The 21,069-nt window shown below is 43.4% G+C and overlaps 1 protein-coding gene across 1 annotated transcript in view; it reads right to left on the bottom strand.

The window, feature by feature from the left end:
* Positions 1-15,815, bottom strand: part of LOC109899030 (solute carrier organic anion transporter family member 5A1) — a 31,269-nt gene extending 15,454 nt beyond the window's left edge. Inside the window, exons 1-4 of the mRNA XM_031836106.1 lie at positions 15,676-15,815; positions 15,352-15,563; positions 8,742-8,906; positions 3,594-3,792 (exon numbers count right to left, since the gene is read on the bottom strand). Of these exons, the coding sequence (XP_031691966.1) occupies positions 3,594-3,792; positions 8,742-8,906; positions 15,352-15,563; positions 15,676-15,803 (704 nt within the window). The 5' untranslated portion in view covers positions 15,804-15,815. The remainder of the gene's footprint in view (positions 1-3,593; positions 3,793-8,741; positions 8,907-15,351; positions 15,564-15,675) is intronic.
* Between the last annotated feature and the right edge of the window lie 5,254 nt (positions 15,816-21,069).

Below are 21,069 nucleotides of genomic sequence, written 5' to 3'. Positions count from 1 at the left end.
ACAGAACAGAAATAGAAGGTGATGTGGAGATGAATCCTCTGTGTTCCACAGCAGATGATAGTGTTGCGTGCGTGCGTGTGTGAGTGTGTGTGGCTGCTAATGGACCAGTCACGCCAACACCACGCCAATAGAACGAACGGCTGTTGAATAGGTGTTGATGATGGTTAAAATAGAACACTGGTGTTAAATAATGCATTCGCTCACAGTGGCAAATGATAAACCATTGAAGAATAGCAATAGTCTTCAGTGATATAAGGACTCATAGTAGTAATCATGTATAAGTCTTGTAGCCAATACCATAGAGTAACATAGTAGTAATATCATACTGGGATTGCTGCTTGATATCAAGTCAGCTTTAGTGCTCAGTAACTTTCGCAAAAGGTAGACAATCTTCTCGGTCTGGTCGACCAAAATCCTCCACCAACCACAGCGTGACAAAAATACACCAGCCCCAGCAATACAAATTGACAATACCACTCTTGAAAATGTGGACCACTTTCCCTACTTTGGCAGCCTTCTCTCCTCCAAAGCCGACATTGACGCTGAGATACATCACCGCCTAAGCCATGCCAATGGAGCTTTCTCAAGACTGAGCAAAAGAGTCTTCAAGAACCGCGACATCCAGGCCAGAACCAAAATCCTGGTCTACAAATCAGTACTTCTCCCTATTCTACTGTATGGGTCAGCAATATGGACCACATACAGCAGCCATCTTAAAGCCTTGGTGTCACCAAAGATGGCCTCCGCAACAACATGAGGATCAGCTGGGAAGACAAGCCCATCAACATCAGTGTCCCCAAGGAGGCAAACATCAGTAGCACCACTCAACACCAGCTCTGGTGGACTGGCCATGGTGCCAACTCGCCTCCCGAAACAGGTCAGTGGGCTCCTGGAGGAAAAAAAGAAGCGATACCAAAGACGTACCGCAAAAAGTACTACAAAAGACAGGTCGACATGGAGAAAAACTGTCCAAGAGGGGGTAGCGCGGTACAAAGAAGACTTGGAAAGGAGAGACTTTCCATCAAGAAGGTCCAACCATCACTCACCCCCTGCTCATACTGCACCAAAATATGTGGCTCCCAGATCGGCCATCTGAAGACCCACAAGCAGGACCCATCAGGGGACAATCATACACGACCCAGAGTGACCGCCGATGATGATGAGTATATAGTAACGACTCTTACCCTGTGGATTTCACTGTGGTAATAGTCACAGTGATATCAGCGATCCTTATCCACTTAATGTAATAGTAACATCTGTGTAATAGTATTGTAGTAACTCTTACCCAGTGCTGTATGCGAAGTAGCTAGATGGAATAGTTATACTACAATACTACTACTCTGATATACTGTATCTTACTCTGTGGTGTATGGTGTATTGATGTAATAGTAATATCTGTAGTAGTATTGTACAAGTAATGCGGTAACTCTTACCAGGCGGTGTATGGTATGTTGATATAATAGTATACAGTACCAGTCAAAGGGTTTTTCTAAATTTGTAGTATTTTCTACATTGTAGAATAATAGTGAAGACATCAAAACTATGAAATAATACATATGGAATCATGTAGTAACCAAAAAAAGTGTTAAACAAATCAAAATATATTTTAGATTCTTTAAAGTAGCCACCCTTTGCCTTGATGACAGCTTTGCTCACTCTTGGCATTTTCTCAACCAGCTTCATGAGGTATGCATTTCAATTAACAGGTGTTGCCTTGTTAAAAGTTAACATGTGGAATTTCTTTCCTTCTTAATGCATTTGAGCCAATCAGTTGTGTTGTAACAAGATAGGGATGGTTTACAGAAGATAGCCGTGTTTGGTAAAAGACCAAGTCCATATTATGGCAAGAACAGCTCAAATAAGCAAAGAGAAATTACCGTCCATCATTACTTTAAGACATAAAGGTCAGTCAATATGGAAAAAGTTTCTTCAAGTGCAGTCGCAAAAGCCATCAAGCGCTATGATGAAACTGTCTCTCATGAGGATCGCCACGGGAATGGAAGACCCAGAGTTACCTCTGCTGCAGAGGATACGTTCATTAGAGTTACCAGCCTCACAAATTGCAGCCCAAATAAATTCTTCACAGAGTTCAAGTAACAGACACATCTCAACATCAACTGTTCAGAGGAGACTGCGTGAATCAGGCCTTCATGGTCTAATTGCTGCAAAGAAACCACTTCTAAAGGACACCAACCAGAAGAAAAGACTTGCTTGGGCCAAGAAACACGAGCAATGGACATTAGACCGGTGGAAATCTATCCTTTGGTCTGATGAGATTTTTGGTTACAACCTCCATATCTTTGTGAGACGCAGAGTAGGTGAACGGATGATCTCCGCATGTGTGGTTCCCACGTGAAGCATGGAGGAGGAGGTGTGATGATGCTTTGCTGATGACACTGTCAGTGATTTATTTAGAATTCAAGGCACACTTAACCAGCATGACTACCACAGCATTCTGCAGCGATACGCCATCCCATCTGGTTTGCGCTTACTGGGACTATCATTTGTTTTTCAACGGGACAATGACTCAAAACACTTCCAGGCTGTGTAAGGGCTATTTTCCCAAGAAGGAGAGTGATAACCTGGCCTCCACAATCAGCATATGTGGGAACTCCTTCAATACTGTTGGAAAAGCATTCAGATTAATCTGGTTGAGAGAATACCAAGAGCGTGCAAAGCTGTCATCAAGGCAACTTACCCAGTGGTGTATGGTATGTGTTGATGTTATAGTAATATATGCAGTATAGTAGTAAAATTGTAGTAGTAGTAACTCTTACCCAGTGGTGTATGGTATGTGTTGATGTTATAGTAATATATGCAGTATAGTAGTAGTATTGTAGTAGTAGTAACTCTTACCCAGTGGTGTATGGTATGTGTTGATGTTATAGTAATATATGCAGTATAGTAGTAGTATTGTAGTAGTAGTAACTCTTACCCAGTGGTGTATGGTATGTGTTGATGTTATAGTAATATATGCAGTATAGTAGTAGTATTGTAGTAGTAGTAACTCTTACCCAGTGGTGTATGGTATGTGTTGATGTTATAGTAATATATGCAGTATAGTAGTAGTATTGTAGTAGTAGTAACTCTTACCCAGTGGTGTATGGTATGTTGATGTTATCGTAATAGCTGCAGTATTATATTCATAGTATTGTAGTTTTTCTCCATAACTTACCCGGTCGTCTATGGTATGTTGATATCATAGTAATATATACAGTATAGTAGTAGTATTGTAGTAACTCTGTAGTTGTATTGTAGTAACTCTTTAACTGCTGCCTAGTTAAATAAAGGTTAAATAAAAAAAATAAAAACAACTCTTACCCAGTGCTGTATGGCATGTATAGTATTATATGTAGTATTATATTAGTAGTATTGTAGAAGTAGTAGTAGCATTGGAGTAGTAGTAGTTGTGTTGTAACTTACCCAGTGGTGTATGGTATGTTGATGTAATAGTAGTATCTGTAGTAGTATATTAGTAGTATTGTAGTAGTAGTAGTATTGCGGTAACTCACCCAGTGGTGTATGGTATGTTGACGTAATAGTAGTATCTGTAGTAGTATATTAGTAGTAGTAGTAGTATTGCAGTAACTCACCCAGTGGTGTATGGTATATTGATACCTCCCAGGTTGATGCTCTCACAGCCCACTATGAAGAGCGTGGAGAAACAGAGCAGAGACACCCCGCTACAGATCATAGCCAGCTTGGCTGACTCTCTGGCTCCCAACTTCAGCTTCTTGATGATGTAGCCCCCTAGGACGATACCCACCCCAGCACTGGGCACGATGATCACACCTGGGTTGAGGGAGAGAGAGCGAGAGGGAAAGAGAGAGGTGGGATGGAGGCAGAGAGAGAGGGAAAGAGAGAGGTGGGAGGGAGGCAGAGAGAGAGAGGGAAAGAGAGAGGTGGGAGGGAGGCAGAGAGAGAAGAGGGAAAGACGGCAAGAGTGATTGAGTGTCAATTATAGTTCAGGAAAAGCATTCAAGACAAGAAATGGGCAGAGGGCTTGGTATTAGAGGGATATTGTAACAAACATGGACAACAAGTTGTTGTGAAACATATTATTCATGGGTTGCACTTTCCTCACTCGGTCGCATCGTTGCCATTGTGATCAACGTTCTACAGATGCCTCAGCATATTGATAATGCCAAGTCTTTTTGAACGATGGCTGTTGACTGTTTCGTCAAACTTACACGATAGTGGCCTGGAAATACGATGGCATTGCTAAAGTAGAGTAATAATTAGTAGGAAACAACTTTGCCACCATTATGATGTCGTCAGGTTCACTTTAGAGAGTCAAATGGTCAAATGTCAAATGGTACCATTAGCTAGCAAAGTTAGTCAGAAATAACTAGCAATGCTAGTGGTAGCTACCTAAAATTTCAGCGTTCTCCACTCTAGACAATGTTATACTGCATCTAAAGTCAATCTGGAGACATCACAATGATGACAAAAGCTTGTCCTAATAATTATTTGCCTCCTTTTGAAATGTCGTGTCTCCAAACCACACTTTGACGAAATCTTCATCATCACCCATTGAGACTGCATTGAGTAGAATGCTCAGTTGGGCATCAGTCCTAAAACAAAAGTTCAAAACAATATTGTGGCAAAATGTAACCCATTAATAAATGTGACAAATAAGCTGTTGGGCAATAAAGTAGCAGGAGGTCAGTTACTGTACTGTATAATAGCAGTGAGTAGTGTGGGTTGGGGCTGTTATATTAGGGCCGGCTGGAGGAGGGCTGTAGTAGTTAGAGGCTGGAGCCGGGTTAGGGCAGCAAACACACCCACACCCTAGTTGACAGGCAGGGTAAGTCAAAGTTGACTGCTGGTAGCAGAGGCAGGACGGGGTCAGTGTGTAATTCCACTGGAAGACTAGGACCCAGAGAGGCTGCACATGCCTGACCTCTATCCCAGCCACAGGCCCTCTCGGGTGGGTAACAAGGTAGGGGGGACAGGGGATGAACAGGGATGGAGGGAAGACGGTAGGAAACATAGGATCAGAGAAGAGAGTGTTCTGAATACCGTGTGTGTGTTTGCATGGTTGGACACTCACATAGTATGTGCTATATCTCCCTCTCGCGTTCTCACTCACATACACACAAACACACACACATTCCCCATTTACATGATCTTTATATGAACTACAGATGTCGGACCTTAATTTGAGCCAACTTTCTACAGTAGGAAAAAAAACCTGCAGCAACAGGACATGTGAATAATTGTGTGGATTATACAGTGCCTTCGGAAAGCATTCAGACACACCACATTTTGTTACGTTACAGCCTTATTCTAAAATGGATTAAATAGTTTCCCCCCCTCATCAATCTAGACTCAATGCCCTATAATAACAGGCACAGATCTGGGACAACAAAACATTTCTTCAGCATTGGTCCACAAGAACACAGTGGACTCTTCCCCCATTTTAGAATGAGGCTGTAACGTAACAAAATGTGGAAAAAATAAAAGGGTCTGAATACTTTCCGAAGGCACTGTATTTAATGGACTGTAGCTTATGATGATCCTGTAAGTGCTACATGTGTTTCTGTGCGAGATCTTGCTTGCCTAAACACACACACACACACACACACACACACACACACACACACACACACACACACACACACACACACACACACACACACACACACACTGAAGCTGGAGTCTTATATCTCCCTCTCGAACTTTAAGCATCAGCTTACAGATCACTGTACCTGTACACAGCCAATCTGTAAATAGCACACCCAACTACCTCATCCCCATATTGTTACTTATCCCCTTGCTCTTTTGCACCCCAGTATCTCTACTTTCACATCATCATCATCTGCACATCTATCTATCCAGTGTTAATGCTAAATAGCAATTATTTTGCCTCCGTGGCCTATTTATTGCCTTACTGCCTTATTGTTTACTCTTCTACATTTGCACACACTGCACATAGATGTTTATATTGTGTTATTGACTGTACGTTTGTTTATGTGTAACTCTGTGTTGTTGTTTTTGTCGCACTGCCTTGCTTTATCTCGACTAGGTCGCAGTTGTAAGGAGTACTTGTTCTCAACTGGCCTACCTGGTTAAATAAAGGTGAAAAAATAAAAACACATACACCTCTCTTTGCCTCTTCACACCTCACACACACCTCTCTTTGCCTCTTCACACCTCACACACACACCTCTCTTTGCCTCTTCACACCTCACACACACCTCTCTTTGCCTCTTCACACCTCACACACACCTCTCTTTGCCTCTTCACACCTCACACACACACCTCTCTTTGCCTCTTCACACCTCACACACACATCTGTCTGCTAAAACTTCCCTCTGCTACTGCTGTCTTCTCTCTCACTTTCTCTATCCTCGCTCTCCGTCTTTCTGTCACCCTCTTGCTCACACTGGCATTCCTTTATGTGTGTGTGACGGGCCCTCTCGGCCGGGTAGCGAGGCAGGGGGGGGACAGGGGATGGAGGGAGGGGGTTGGAAACACAGGAGCAGAGAGGAGAGCAGCGTTCTACATGTTCTACACCTCGACAGCGTGTTATGTGCAGAGAAAAAGACCCCCTCTCTCTTCAGTGAGATCGCAAGACGGACCTCTTCTGCTTTCAGGACAACCCATGATTTAAACAGCATGTCTACAGTGGTGCTTATGGCTACAAAGAGGGAGGAAAAGTGGACAGAGGAAGAAAGGAAGGATAGAATGATGGATGAGACGGAGGACAGCACAAAGAAGGTTAGAAAGAATGTTTTAGCAGAAAGATTGTGTGTGTGTGTGTGTGTGTGTGTCTGTGTGTGTGTGTGTGTGTCGGTGTGTGTGTGTGTGTGAGAGAGAGAGAGAGAGAAAGAGATAGGTGTGGGTGATGATGCTACTATTTCTGTAGCTGTAACTAATGAGCCGAGAACAGTGAGAGTTCTCTCGTGCCCCTGAGAGAACGCAACTACACACAAACACCACAGCACATACACACACCACAGCACATACCTATGCACACATACTTGCAAACGGGCATGCAGGCATTTACACCCCCTCCCCTCCCCACCACACACTCAACACCTTTACCATTCCTACAATCCTATGACAGTATTCTCTTATCTCTTCGTAAAACAAGCTAGGATGTTCATACCCATAATGTTCAAAAAGCGTATCAGAGTAGGAGTGCTGATCTAGGATCAGATCCCCCCCCCGTACATGTGATCTTATTCATTATAATCCAAAAGACTACATTGATCCTAGATCAGCACTCTGTGATGCTTTGTGAATGGTCAGGTCAGCCCTCATCATTAAATGACTCTGCTCCTCCTAAGGTATCCTCTGTTGACATCATCATCTTACACTACTAACCTGTAGTACCTCTCTTCTTGTCTCTTGGCAACAGGCAGATGAACTAACGTCACCGTGGGTGCCTCACACACACACACACACACTTCTCCCTCCCTGGGCTGTCGAAGGCTGCCCTGTCAATATCGAGTTGTCAATCAATGACCTGCTAATTCCCAATAATACAGATTAGGGTGTTAAGTGTTATAGATTGGAAGAGACGATTCACTGATTAAGGTATAATAGCCCTCTGACCTCTATATGTGTTGATGGGTGGTGAGCTTCTGAAGCAATATGGCTGCCGTGGTACATGTACATATGTATACATGCGTTTAAAATACATGTTATTACAAATGCTACAGCAAAGGCAATGTGGAAACGATGTGTTTGTTGTGATCTGAGTGTGGGGTTGTGTCGCTAATGGGTGCCATTTGGGTCATTTGGTCAGTGCATGAGAACGTCTCAGTGAGAGGACAGGACTGTCGAGCTTACACACACACACAACAGTAGAGCTGACTAGAGCCCTCTGACTGTCCCTCTACACTACAGTACCATGACCCATCACTACACTGTCCTGTCCCCTCAGGTGTGTGTATGTGTGTGTGTGTAGAGCGACTCAAGAGACAGGAAGAGTAATTGAGAGAAGAAGACAGAGGGCTATATATTATTTTACCTTTATTTAACTAGGCAAGTCAGTTAAGAACAAAATCTTATTTTCAATGACAGCCTAGGAACAGTGGGTTAACACACACACACACACAGAAAGAGACACAGAGAGAGAGAGACACACACATACACAGAGAGAAAGAGACACACACACAGAGACAGAGAGACACACAGAGAGAGAGAGACAGAGAGAAAGAGAAAGAGACAGAGAGAGACAGAGACACACTCAGAGAGAGAGACAGAGAGAGAGAGACACACCCAGAGAGAGAGAGACACAGAGACAGAGAGAGACACAGAGAGAGAGACACAGAGAGAGAGACCCAGAGAGAGAGAGAGCGAGCGAGAGAGAGAGAGAGAGAGAGAGAGAGAGAGAGACACACCCAGAGAGAGAGACACATAGACAGAGAGAGAGACACAGAGAGAGAGACACAGAGAGAGAGAGAGAGAGAGAGAGAGAGAGAGAGAGAGAGAGAGAGAGAGAGAGAGAGACACAGGGAGAGAGAGAGAGGGAGAGACACAGGGAGAGAGAGAGAGAGAGAGAGAGAGAGAGAGAGAGAGAGAGAGGGAGAGAGAGAGAGAGAGAGGGAGAGAGAGAGAGGGAGAGAGAGAGAGGGAGAGAGAGAGAGGGAGAGAGAGAGAGAGAGAGAGGGAGAGAGAGAGAGGGAGAGAGAGAGAGAGAGGAGAGAGAGAGAGAGAGAGAGAGAGCGAGAGAGAGAGAGAGCGAGCGAGAGAGAGCGAGCGAGCGAGAGAAACAGTGTTAGTCTTACCTGTGTATATGCTGGCGTTAGAAGCAGGGATGCCAAACTGGGACTCTATGAACTTGGGAATGAATGTGATGAAGGCTGTAACGATGGCACATTCTGCTGTGTAGGACAGACTGACAAACAGGAACGTCGTGTTGGACAGGATCCTTATCGCTGCCTTGGGGAGGTCTGGGGAGAGACCAGAGACATGAGTACACTAATAGACAAACATACAGTAGACACACACACACATGTACACACACACAGACACACACACCTTGTATGCTTGGAGGTCTGGAGACGCTAAATGTTAATTAACGGTGAATTACGGTGAGACCGGCAGTCTTTTGCATGACAATAACCGTCTGACAAAATGTCATGAATGCCACAGCCCTATAAATAACCCACTGTTACCGGGCAAGGCAGGGTGGGACAAGGGACACTCACCTCAAATAACACCAATGACCTAATGAGGAATAACCAGAAGAAAAGATGGTGTGTTCTTGTGTGTTCAATAGCCCTGGGTGGTAACACATTACAGCTATCTAGACACACAGCTACTGTGCACTAATTGGACAATTTTTGCTCAATTTTTTCTATAAAACGTTAGATTTACATCAAGGAGTGATCACTGCTTGGACAGCAGCTGTTTATTATTGGTCACAGAGGAAACAGTTTCCTTTCACACCTCAGGAAGCATCATCAGTATCACAGAGATTTTACACACGCACACACACAATCCTCTGTGCATAGAGTGTGTGTTGTGCTGAGAGATTGTATATTTTGTGGAGTGTGGAGCCACTTGAAACACCACTTAAAGTTCAATTCCAAATATTTTTGTTGCACATATCTCTCTCTCCAGTCATAACCAATTCCGAATATGTGAATAAGCCTTAAGAAACCAGGAACTCCCCTGCTGCCTGAAGACAATAATTAGAGCTATAAACTCCTCCTAACCCAATTTCACCCTTTCTTTGTTTTATCGTTCATTGGATTAATCACGTGGTTGTGTGTGTGTGTGTGTGTGTGTGTGTGTGTGTGTGTGTGTGTGTGTGTGTGTGTGGTTGCGTGCGTGCGTGAACATATCTAGAATGTTTGGGTTCAAGAGGTCACGATGATACAATTTGGACTAGAGGTCGACCGATTAATCGGAATGGCCGATTAATTAGGGCCGATTTCCATTTTTCATAACAATCGGTAAACGGCATTTTTGGACACCGATCATGGCCGATTACATTGCACTCCACGAGGAGTGTGGCAGGCTGACTACCTGTTATGTGAGTGCAGCAAGGAGCCAAGGTAAGGTGCTAGCTAGCATTAAACGTATCTTATAAAAAACAATCAATCTTAATCACTAGTTAACTACACATGGTTGATGATATTACTAGTTTATCTAGCTTGTCCTGCGTTGCATATAATCGATGCGGTGCCTGTTAATTTATCATTGAATCACAGCCTACTTCGCCAAACAGGTGATTTAACAAGCGCATTCGCGAAAAGAGCACTGTCGTTGCACCAATGTGTACCTAACCATAAACATCAACGCCTTTCTTAAAATCAATACACAAGTATATTTTTAAACCTGCATATTTAGTTAATATTGCCTGCTAATGCGAATTGATTTTAACTAGGGAAATTGTGTCACTTCTCTTGCAACAGAGTCAGGGTATATGCAGCAGTTTGGGCCGCCTGGCTCGTTGCGAACTGTGTGAAGACTATTTATTCCTAACAAAAACAGCCAACTTCGGCAAATGGGGGATGATTTAACAAAAGCGCATTTGTGAAAAAAGCACAATCGTTGCACGAATGTACCTAACCATAAACATCAATGCCTTTCTTAAAATCAATACACAGAAGTATATTTTATTAAACCTGCATATTTAGTTAAAATGAAATCCAGGTTAGCATGCAATATTAAACTGGGAAATTGTGTCACTTCTCTTGCGTTCATTGCACGCAGAGTCAGGGTATATGCAACAGTTTGGGCCGCCTGGCTCGTTGCGAACTAATTTGCCAGAATTTTACGTAATTATGACATAACATTGAAGGCTGTGCAATGTAACAGGAATATTTAGACTTATGGCCACCCGTGAGATAAAATACGGAACGGTTCCGTATTTCACTGAAAGAATAAAAGTTTTGTTTTCAAAATTATTTTTTCCGGATTTGACCATATTAATTACCAAAGGCTCGTATTTCTGTGTGTTATTATGTTATAATTAAGTATATGATTTGATATTTGATAGAGCAGTCTGACTGAGCAGTGGTAGGCAGCACTTTTGTGCGTTTGCCAGCCGCTCTTCGCTGTGCTTCAAGCATTGAGTTGTTTATGACTTCAAGCCTATCAACTCCCGAGCTCGTTAGCGGGGTGCGCGCTAATAGCATTTCAATCGGTGACGTCACTCGTTCTGAGACCTTGAAGTAGTTGTTCCCCGCGGCTTTTGTGGAGCGATGGGTAATGATGCCTCAAGCGTAGCTGTTGTCGATGTGTTCCTGGTTCGAGCCCAGGGAGGGGCGAGGAGAGGGACGGAAGCTATACTGTTACACTGGCAATACTAAAGTGCCTATAAGAACATCCAATAGTCAAAGGTATATGAAATACAAATGGTGTAGAGAGAAATAGTCCTATAATTGCTATAATATCTACAACCTAAAACTTCTTAGCTGGGAATATTGAAGACTCATGTTAAAAGGAACCACCAGCTTTCATATGTTCTCATGTTCTGAGCAAGGAACTTAAACGTTTCTTTAAAGCTTTCTTACAAGGCACATATTGCACTTTTACTTTCTTCTCCAACACTTTGTTTTTGCATTATTTAAACCAAATTGAACATGTTTAATTATTTATTTGAGGCTAAATTGATTTTATTGATGTATTATATTAAGTTAAACTAAACGTGTTCATTCAGTATTGTTGTAATTGTCATTATTACAAATAAACAAATAAAATCGGCGGATTAATCGGTAGTGGCTTTTTTTGGTCCTCCAATAATCGGTATCGGTATCGGCGTTGAAAAATAATAATCGGTCTACCTCTAATTTGGACCCTAATTATTGAAAGTCAATAGCTAATTGTTTACTTAATTTGATTTGCCATCCCTCTCTAGTCACATGGTTGTGAGTATAAGGAGGACAGAAAGTTGGGGTTCGTGTTTGTGTCATGAATGTGCCAATGCGTTTTGACCCAATCATCCTTTAGTTTCAACAAGACATTGGCCCTCCCCTCCCCTATTGGTCAATCATTTGTCTAGTTCCCCCTCCTCAGTTTTGTCCACTTTTTCAGGATGGCAAAGAAAATGAATGCAAACAGTGGAGAGATCAATTCCTATAGTGTCTTTGGGCCAATGGATCAGGTACAGAGTGAGAGAGACAGGGTGAATGTAGCCTAGTGGTTAAGAGCGTTGGACCAGTAACCGGAAAGGTCGCTGGTTCGAATCCCTGAGCTGACTAGGTGAAGAATCTGTTGATGTTTCCTCGAGCAAGAAACTTAACTCTAATTGCTCCAGTAAGTCGCTCTGGATAAGAGTGTCTGCTAAATGACTAAAATGTAAATGAATGGGAGAGTTATTAAATCATTCAACCACATCATGATTCCTAAAAACAGCCAACAGAAACAACAGTGTGTTCAAAATGGTCCCCTATTTAGTGTAGTACTTTAGATCAGGGCCACATACGGTAATGCACTACATAGGGAATATGGTGTCATTTGGGACACGGTCATAGTGAGTCACAGTCGTTTTCAGAAGGTTGAAACAGCCACGTCAGTGGTCTCCTGCCTTTGGGGCACAAAGTGTTGAATTGATCCTTTCCACCCAAACACAAACATGCTGGCAGGCAGCCTGTACTGGACTCAAATACACATAATGAAAAGCCCAGATAGCCGTGCCTCATCTGCAGTTTCAGAGTGATAAAGTTAGATTAGTGTGCGCTGTGAGGGGGAACATAACTAAGTCCCCCAGAGAGGAGAGGAGAGTCACGGGAGAAAGACTTTGGAAAAGACTGGAGAGGAAATGAGGGGACTTTCTTTTTGACATAAGGACACTGTATATACAGACATCAATTAAAGGTTTTGAGCTTCACGCCGTGACACGTTTGTGGTAGAGGGTGGAAAATTGCGTCATTCCATCACACTATCGCAAGGGAGAGTTAGAATGTTGATTAGGCTTTGGTTATGTTTTTGGTTATGCTTTTGGTTTCTGTCCCTTGAAAAACAGAAAGAAAGAATTCTAAATAACAGACTGGCTTTATTTACCACAGTGTGGAAAGACTGATAGCCCCTCTATATAGAGTGAGTTTCTGAAAGACAGAGTCCTTCTATGCTGATGTTAAGAAGAAACTGAATGAAAGAGAGTCCAGCGAGAATACAGAGGGGGGAAAAAGGTTGCCCATATTTTCAAGACCTGAGCAATTTCATTTATTAGTTTTATTTATGAAATGTAATGTATTTGTTTAGGCTTGGCCTATTTAGTAGGCTATTTTTGCAGCATAAAGCTATATGTGTCAGCATAAAGCTGAGTGACTCACTCATTCCTGGCTTTGGATCAAAATAAATAAGTACCGACATTCTTTCTGATCATCTTTAATAAAGAAATGTTTTGACCGAGTTAATCTGCTCATGTTGTGTGTATGTGTTCAATTATATGTGACATTGTGGTTACAATGATGAATGTAAACCATCTGAATGAAATCAATCCTAATCATAATACAGTGATTTGGAAAGTATTCAGACCCCTTCACTTTATCCACATGTTGTTACATTCCAGCCTTATTCTAAAATGGGCTAATACCCACAATAACAAAGCGAAAACAGTTTTAATTTTAATTTTAGCAAATGTATTTTTTTTTTAAACAAAACAGAAATACCTGATTTACATAAGTATTCAGACACTTTACTGTGAGACTTTACTGTGAGCTCAGGTGCAACCTGTTTCCATTGATTGTCCTTGAGATGTTTCTACAACTTTATTGGAGTCTACCTCTGGTAAATTCAATTGATTGGACAGGATTTGGAAAGGCACACACCTGTCTATATAAGGTCCCAAAGTTGACAGTGCACGTCAGAGCAAAAACCAAGCCAGGTTGAAGGAATTTTCCGTAGAACTCCGAGACAGGATTGTGTCGAGGCACAGATCTGGGGAAGAGTACCAAAAAATTCTGCAGCATTGAAGGTCCCCAAGAACACAGTGGCTGCGTCATTCTTAAATGGAAAAAGTTTGGAACCACCAAGACTTCCTAGAGCTGGCCGGCCGGACAAACTGAGCAATTGGGGGAGAAGGGTCTTGGTCAGGGAGGTGACCAGGATCACGATGGTCACTCTGACAGAGCTCCAGAGTTCCTCTGTGGAGATGGGAGAACCTTCCAGAAGGACAACCATCTTTGCAGCACTCCATCAATCAGGCCTTTATGGTAGCCAGTCCTCAGTAAAAGGCACATGACAACCCGCTTGGAGTTTGACGAAAAGCACCTAAAGACTCTCAGACCATGAGAAACAAAATTCTCTGGTCTGATGAACCCAAGATTGATCTCTTTGGCCTGAATGCCAAGCGTTACGGCGGGAGGAAACCTGGCACCATCCCTACGGTGAAGCATGGTGGTAGCAGCATAATGCTGTGGGAATGTTTTCCAGCGGCAGGGACTGGCAAAGTACAGAGAGATCCTTGATGAAAACCTGCTCCAGAGTGCTCAGGACCTCAGACTGAGGTGAAGATTCACCTTCCAACAGGACAATGACCCAAAGCACACAGCCAAGACAACGCAGCAGTGGCTTCGGGACAAGTCTGAATGTCCTTGAGTGGCCCGGCCGGAGCCCGGACTTGAACCTGATTGAATATCTCTGAAGAGACCTCAAAATAGATGTGCAGTGACGCTCCCCATCCAGCCTGACAGAGCTTGAGAGGATCTGCAGAGAAGAATGGGAGAAACTCCCCAAATACAGGTGTACAACGCTTGTGGCGTCATACCCAAGAAAACTCAAGGCTGTAATTGCTACCAAAAGTGCTTCAACAAAGTACTGAGTAAAGTGTCTGAATACTTATGGAAATGTAATATTTCCGTTTTTTTTTTATTATACATTTGCAAACATTTCAAAAAACCTGTTTTTGCTTTGTCATTATGGGGTATTGTGGGTAGATTGATGAGAGCAAAACATTTTGGAAAAAGTCAAGGGGTCTGAATACTTTCCGAATACACTGTAAATAATCAGATGCGTGTTGCGAGCTGTCATTTTCCCTATTTTCTTTGCATCTCACCCTATTCCATACATAGCGCGCTACTTTCAACCAGGGCCCATAGGGCCATTTGGGATGGACCCTATCTGGAGAGGGGCAGAATAAGCATCACTCCAGCTTAGCTACAACAGATTGGTTAACTGAGGACCTCTAAGGCTAAGTCTATTTCAGGTGAATCCATGCTGATCAATGGGTTTTTAAGGATGACTGCATCACTGGTCTTCCATTGGCTAGCAGATTAGTGACTCATCATAGAGCTTCTGTTGGACAGCAGATGACTGAGCCATTATCACATTCATATTTGACAATATCCCATATGGTTCACAGACCCTCTTTTACAAAGGAAAACCAATGGACTGTTACATTAAATAGGTCGTCTACGGCCCTGTACACACACACAAACACACCTTTGATGTCCTTCCCGAAGCCCATGCCGGTCTGGACGTTCTGTCCCTCCCCCTTCTCCATCATAAAATCATCATCGCTGGACACGTCATCTACTGATGAAGTCATCTTCTTCTTCTTCTTCTTGTGGCGCGGAGGCAGCTTCTTAGGGAAGGCAAACATGGGGAAGATGACCAGGAGCATGGCTATAGAGCACAGCAAGAACCCACTCCACCTGGGGACCAAAGGTAGACATAGATAGATATTGTTAGAACACATCAACACACACGCACACACGGACACATGCACGCACACACACGCGCACACACATGAACACACCCTCTTACCAGTTGCCAACAAAGCGTGGGTCACTCTGGTCAATATGGACGACAGTTGTGGGGTCGACGTAGAAACCAATCAGAACTCCTCCTAACAGATATCCCGCTGCCGGCCCTAGGGCTCCCATCACATACATGACAGCTGGAAGAGAGAGACGAAGAAGGAAGAAGATTACTTCATTGCCCAATTGTACGCAGTTTGACTTTCACTTTATCTCTACCCCTCTGAAAAACACACATACAAACACAGGTTGGAGAGGTTGGAGCAGAGGGAGAATCAACCAATCACAACCAGGGATACTACAGAAATAGCCAACTACATGACATAATAGCTACAATGACCATAATCCATTGCGAGCATACTTGTCCGGTCTGTGTCTTTTATACAGAAGAATGCTTGATCAGAAGAATACTTGATCGATAGGAGAGCAGTTGCTTCGCGAGGTATCTCTATCTGAAAATACATGATCTAAGTGGTTGCAAGTCGCTATTCAGCAGTCAAAAAAGTGTGCCTTATTTACTTTGAAGAACAACTAAAACAGTGATTTTGTCCGACAGCCTAGGCAGCAGCTCTACAGGGATGAGATGAAGACTTCCGGGTTAAGCGAGCAGAGTGTCAAGAAGCAGCGCGGCAAGTCATGTTTCGGGAAGACGCATGACTCTCGACCATCACCTCTCCTGAGTCGGTTGGGGAGTTGCTGTTGAGACCGGATTGTAACTACCAATTGGATATCACGAAATTGGGGAGAAAGCAATCTCGTCTGAGTGTGCCAAAGCACAGAAAAACTGATGGATTGTTTAACACTTTTTTGGTTACTACATGATTCCATATGTATCATTTCATGGTTCTGATGTCTTCACTATTATTCTACAGTGTAGGAAATAGTCCAAATAAATAAAAACCCTTGAATAAGTAGGTGTCCAAACTTTTGACTGGTACTGTATGAACAGACAATCTGACAACACTCTGAATTTACGCTCAGATCGCACACACTGGATGCATTTACGAACACGCCCTTAGTTGTCTATCAAATATATTTAGCATTGATCAAATGGGCGGGCAGGCAGGCAAGCTCCCATTCAGTTGTCAAAATGTGGGTTTGGACAAGCATACATTGGCAGGCAAGCTGCAGAAGGACGTGCAGGCCAGTGCAATTTTGACAGCCAACTAGGTAAAACATTTGAGAGGGTTTATCTACTGTTCCCTCGATAGATTTTAGCTCATCTCGCTCCGGCTAGCATTAGTTGCTGACAAACTTGTTGATGTGCACGACTGAGGAAGAGAAAGACAACCTGTTCATGGTTGTTTGATCAATAGGACTGTAAAGTTCCCAGATGTAAGAGGACTCCCGTGGTATTTACAACATTTGCAGATATCCATTGAGCTTTATTTTGCGGTTTTTGGCGAAAGCGTTCTAATGATCTAAAGTTGCACTGTTGCTACTGGCTGTAAACAAACACACAGTCCAGTTCAAAGTGAATGATGGCAGGCCCATATGGCAATTGGCTTATTTGCATAATAGCCAATTGTAGCTCTGATTGGATATGGCGCAACGGTCTGCGTAGACTCCGGTACTGGACAAGACAGATGTTTGTATTAGGTTTTATTTACTGCAGTGTCTATTAATTGTCAAAACGCACTGCCGCTTTCCCACTCTATATTGCCATAGTAATTACACAAATTACTTACTATACGCCATTCCCAAACATTCTATGAATTTATGAAAAAAATATATATATATATTATATTATATATAATATAACCTTTGTGTGACTAGACAAGTCAGGTAATTCTTATTTACAATGACGGCCTAGGAACAGTGGGTTAACTGTGGGTTAACTGCCTTGTTCAGGGGCAGAACAACCAATTTTTACCTTGTCAGCTCAGGGATTCAATCTAGCAACCTTTCAGTTACTGGCCCAACACTCTAACCACTAGGCTACCTGCCACCCTAAAAAATGACCATATCTACTGAAAGTGTCATATTGTTCCTATGAACAGACTTGAATAAGATTTCACGTCGCAAAAATGCTGTCAGTTCCACTTTAAATAATACGAGATAAGGGGGGTTGACATGACTGTGCATATGAGAGTTGTAACCATTTAGTCTCCACATGTTTTTCCATGTGCCCCTATTACAACTGTTAATGACACAGCTAGTAAAGTGGAGGGGTGGCAAGAAGAGGTGGAAGACAGGAGGAAAGAGAGAAAGCTGACCGGGAACCTGTAGGAGCTATTCATTAACCAAGGGGCTATTACTACAACCATCTAAAACAGCTGACCTGGAACCTGTGGAAGCTATTCATTAACCCATGGTATATTACTACAACCATCTATAACAGCTGATCTTACATCACAACAATACAAATGGCACCCTATTCCCTACATAGTGCACTACGTTTGACAAGAGCCCCATGGACAGTAGTGCACTACATAGGGAATAGTCCCATCCATAACAACTGATTCTAGATCAGCGGGGACTTCAAATGAAGCCCGGGGCATTCAGACCATCACCTCTTAGACAATACTGACCATTACTTTACAGGAGAGACGGGAAAACGTTTTACAACCTGGTGGATACACACACACACGCGCGCGCACACACATGCATGAATGCACACACACGCACTTCTCTGGACATGTGGAAAAACCACCCACGGACATAGAGTAGCCTGGAAAGTCAAAACAGTTATGGACCTTAGTCAGGAGTGAGGACTTCTATAATTACACCTAGAACATTTCCTAAACTGCCCGCCAGGTGTGTGTGTGTGTGTGTGTGTGTGTGTGTGTGTGTGTGTGTGTGTGTGTGTGTGTGTGTGTGTGTATATATATATATATATATATATATATATATATATATGTGTGCTTGTGTCCAGAAGCTTATCCAGTTTCCCAAGCTGTGAGTATTTAAATGATGTCGTCATCCACAGAGCCTGTAGATACAGCAGCATTGGTCTGTTCACTGTGCGCCTGCTGTCCACCCCCCCCCCCCCCCCACACACACACAGACTCAATAGAAACACGTGTGTGTTTCTTCCATGGCGGGGCCTTCAGCAGCGTCACCACCGTCTTATCAGGGGCTAATTAATTAAGAGCGAAATAAGTAAAATCTCTAAGAGGTCCAAGGGGATAAAGGGAGAGGGAAAATTATTCCTTAAAGCACAAAGAACCCATATGTAAAGCCTCTTATCTGCCTGCCACACACAGAGAGTGAGAGACATAGAAAGAGAAAGACAGAGAGCGACAGCGAGAGCGTTACTGAGAGAGACAAAGAGAGACAGCACGAGAGAGAGAGTGACAGCGAGCGCGTTACTGAGAGAGAGCGCGAGATAGACAGAGAGCGACAGCGAGAGCATTACTGAGAGAGAGAGAGAGAGAGAGAGAGAGAGAGAGAGAGAGGCAGAGAGAGAGAGAGAGACAGAGAGAGGCAGAGAGAGGCAGAGAGTCAGAGAGAGAGAGAGGCAGAGAGAGGCAGAGAGAGGCAGAGAGAGACATAGAGGCAGAGAGACAGAGAGAGAGAGAGACAGAGAGAAACAGAGAGAGAGAGAGAGAGAGACAGAGAGAGAGGCAGAGAGAGGCAGAGAGTCAGAGAGAGAGAGAGGCAGAGAGAGGCAGAGAGAGACATAGAGGCAGAGAGACAGAGAGAGAGAGAGAGAGAGAGAGAGAGAGACAGAGAGAGAGAGAGAGACAGAGAGAGAGGCAGAGAGTCAGAGAGAGAGAGAGGCAGAGAGAGGCAGAGAGTCAGAGAGAGAGAGAGGCAGAGAGAGGCAGAGAGAGGCAGAGAGAGGCAGAGAGACAGAGAGAGAGAGAGAGAGAGAGAGAGAGAGAGAGAGAGAGAGAGAGAGAGAGAGAGACAGAGAGAGAGAGAGAGAGAGAGACAGAGCAGGATGTGTACCATTCCCTGGGCTAATAGAGCACAAACAGAAAAAAAGCCTCGCTCAATTTACATATACATAAATCTCCACCATAGAGAACAAATTCCCCAACAGATGCTGGTTCACTCACACCTCTCTCCATATCAAATCAATCACATAATTTCATATGCACAGAAAGCACCTTTCATAAAAGCCATATCGCTATCCAGACACAGTGAGTGGAGAGTCATTACTTTTTCATTGAATTGGGTGCATTGCAAATGCCATCCTATTCCTTTTGGGCCCTGGTCCGAAGTAAGGCACTATATAGGGAATAGGGTGTCATTTGGGACGCAGCCAAGTAGATAAAGACGGGTCCAGAATACTACATGAGACAGAGACAATGAAGAGGGTTTATTAGAGGTGTCAGGGACAGTTAGAGGTCTGTTTTTACTATCTCTACGATGATTAAAAGATCCATCCATAAAAGGATATGAGAACAGGCGCTAGTGTGTGTGCGAGTGTCTGTTTGTCTTTGTGTTTGCGTGTGTGTGTGTACGCATTTGTGTGAGTGTCTTTGCGTATGTGCGTGTGTCTTGTGTGACTTTGTGTGTGTGTGCGCATCTGTCTTTGTGTGTGTGAGTGTGAGTGTGAGTGTGAGTGTGTGTGTGTGTGTGTGTGTGTGTGTGTGTGTGTGTAATTGTGCCTATGTGTTATCATGTGTTTGTGGTTCATGGTGTATTTCATCCTGTTAGAAGCAGACCAATAAATGTTAATGATATAGTTGCATAAGCTACGGTGCCTTGGAGATCCTGTACATCAGCCTGTCAGCGCATCGTCAGCATATTGTCAGTGTGTGTGAGAGACAGAGCTATGTACAGACACAGTGAGCATAGCCTTGCTATTGAGAGAGACCTAGCTATGTACAGACAAAGTGAGCATAGCCTTGCTATTGAGAGAGACAGAGCTATGTACAGACACAGTGAGCATGGCCTTGCAATTGAGAAAGACAGAGTTATGTACAGACACAGTGAGCATAGCCTTGCTATTGAGAGAGACAGAGTTATGTACAGACACAGTGAGCATAGCCTTGCTATTGAGAGAGACAGAGCTATGTACAGACACAGTGAGCATAGCCTTGCTATTGAGAGAGACCTAGCTATGTACAGACAAAGTGAGCATAGCCTTGCTATTGAGAGAAACAGAGCTATGTACAGACACAGTGAGCATGGCCTTGCAATTGAGAAAGACAGAGTTATGTACAGACACAGTGAGAATAGCCTTGCTATTGAGAGAGACAGAGTTATGTACAGACACAGTGAGCATAGCCTTGCTATTGAGAGAGACAGAGCTATGTACAGACACAGTGAGCATAGCCTTGCTATTGAGAGAGACAGAGCTATGTACAGACACAGTGAGCATAGCCTTGCTATTGAGAGAGAAAGAGTTATGTACAGACACAGTGAGCATAGCCTTGCTATTGAGAGAGACAGAGCTATGTACAGACAAAGTGAGCATAGCCTTGCTATTGAGAGAGACAGAGCTATG

The sequence above is a fragment of the Oncorhynchus kisutch genome, linkage group LG11, assembly GCF_002021735.2.
Source record: "Oncorhynchus kisutch isolate 150728-3 linkage group LG11, Okis_V2, whole genome shotgun sequence".
NCBI classification, from domain to species: Eukaryota; Metazoa; Chordata; class Actinopteri; order Salmoniformes; family Salmonidae; genus Oncorhynchus; species Oncorhynchus kisutch.
The sequence above is the reverse complement of the archived record's forward strand: the minus strand, read 5'-3'. Positions and strand labels throughout refer to the sequence as shown.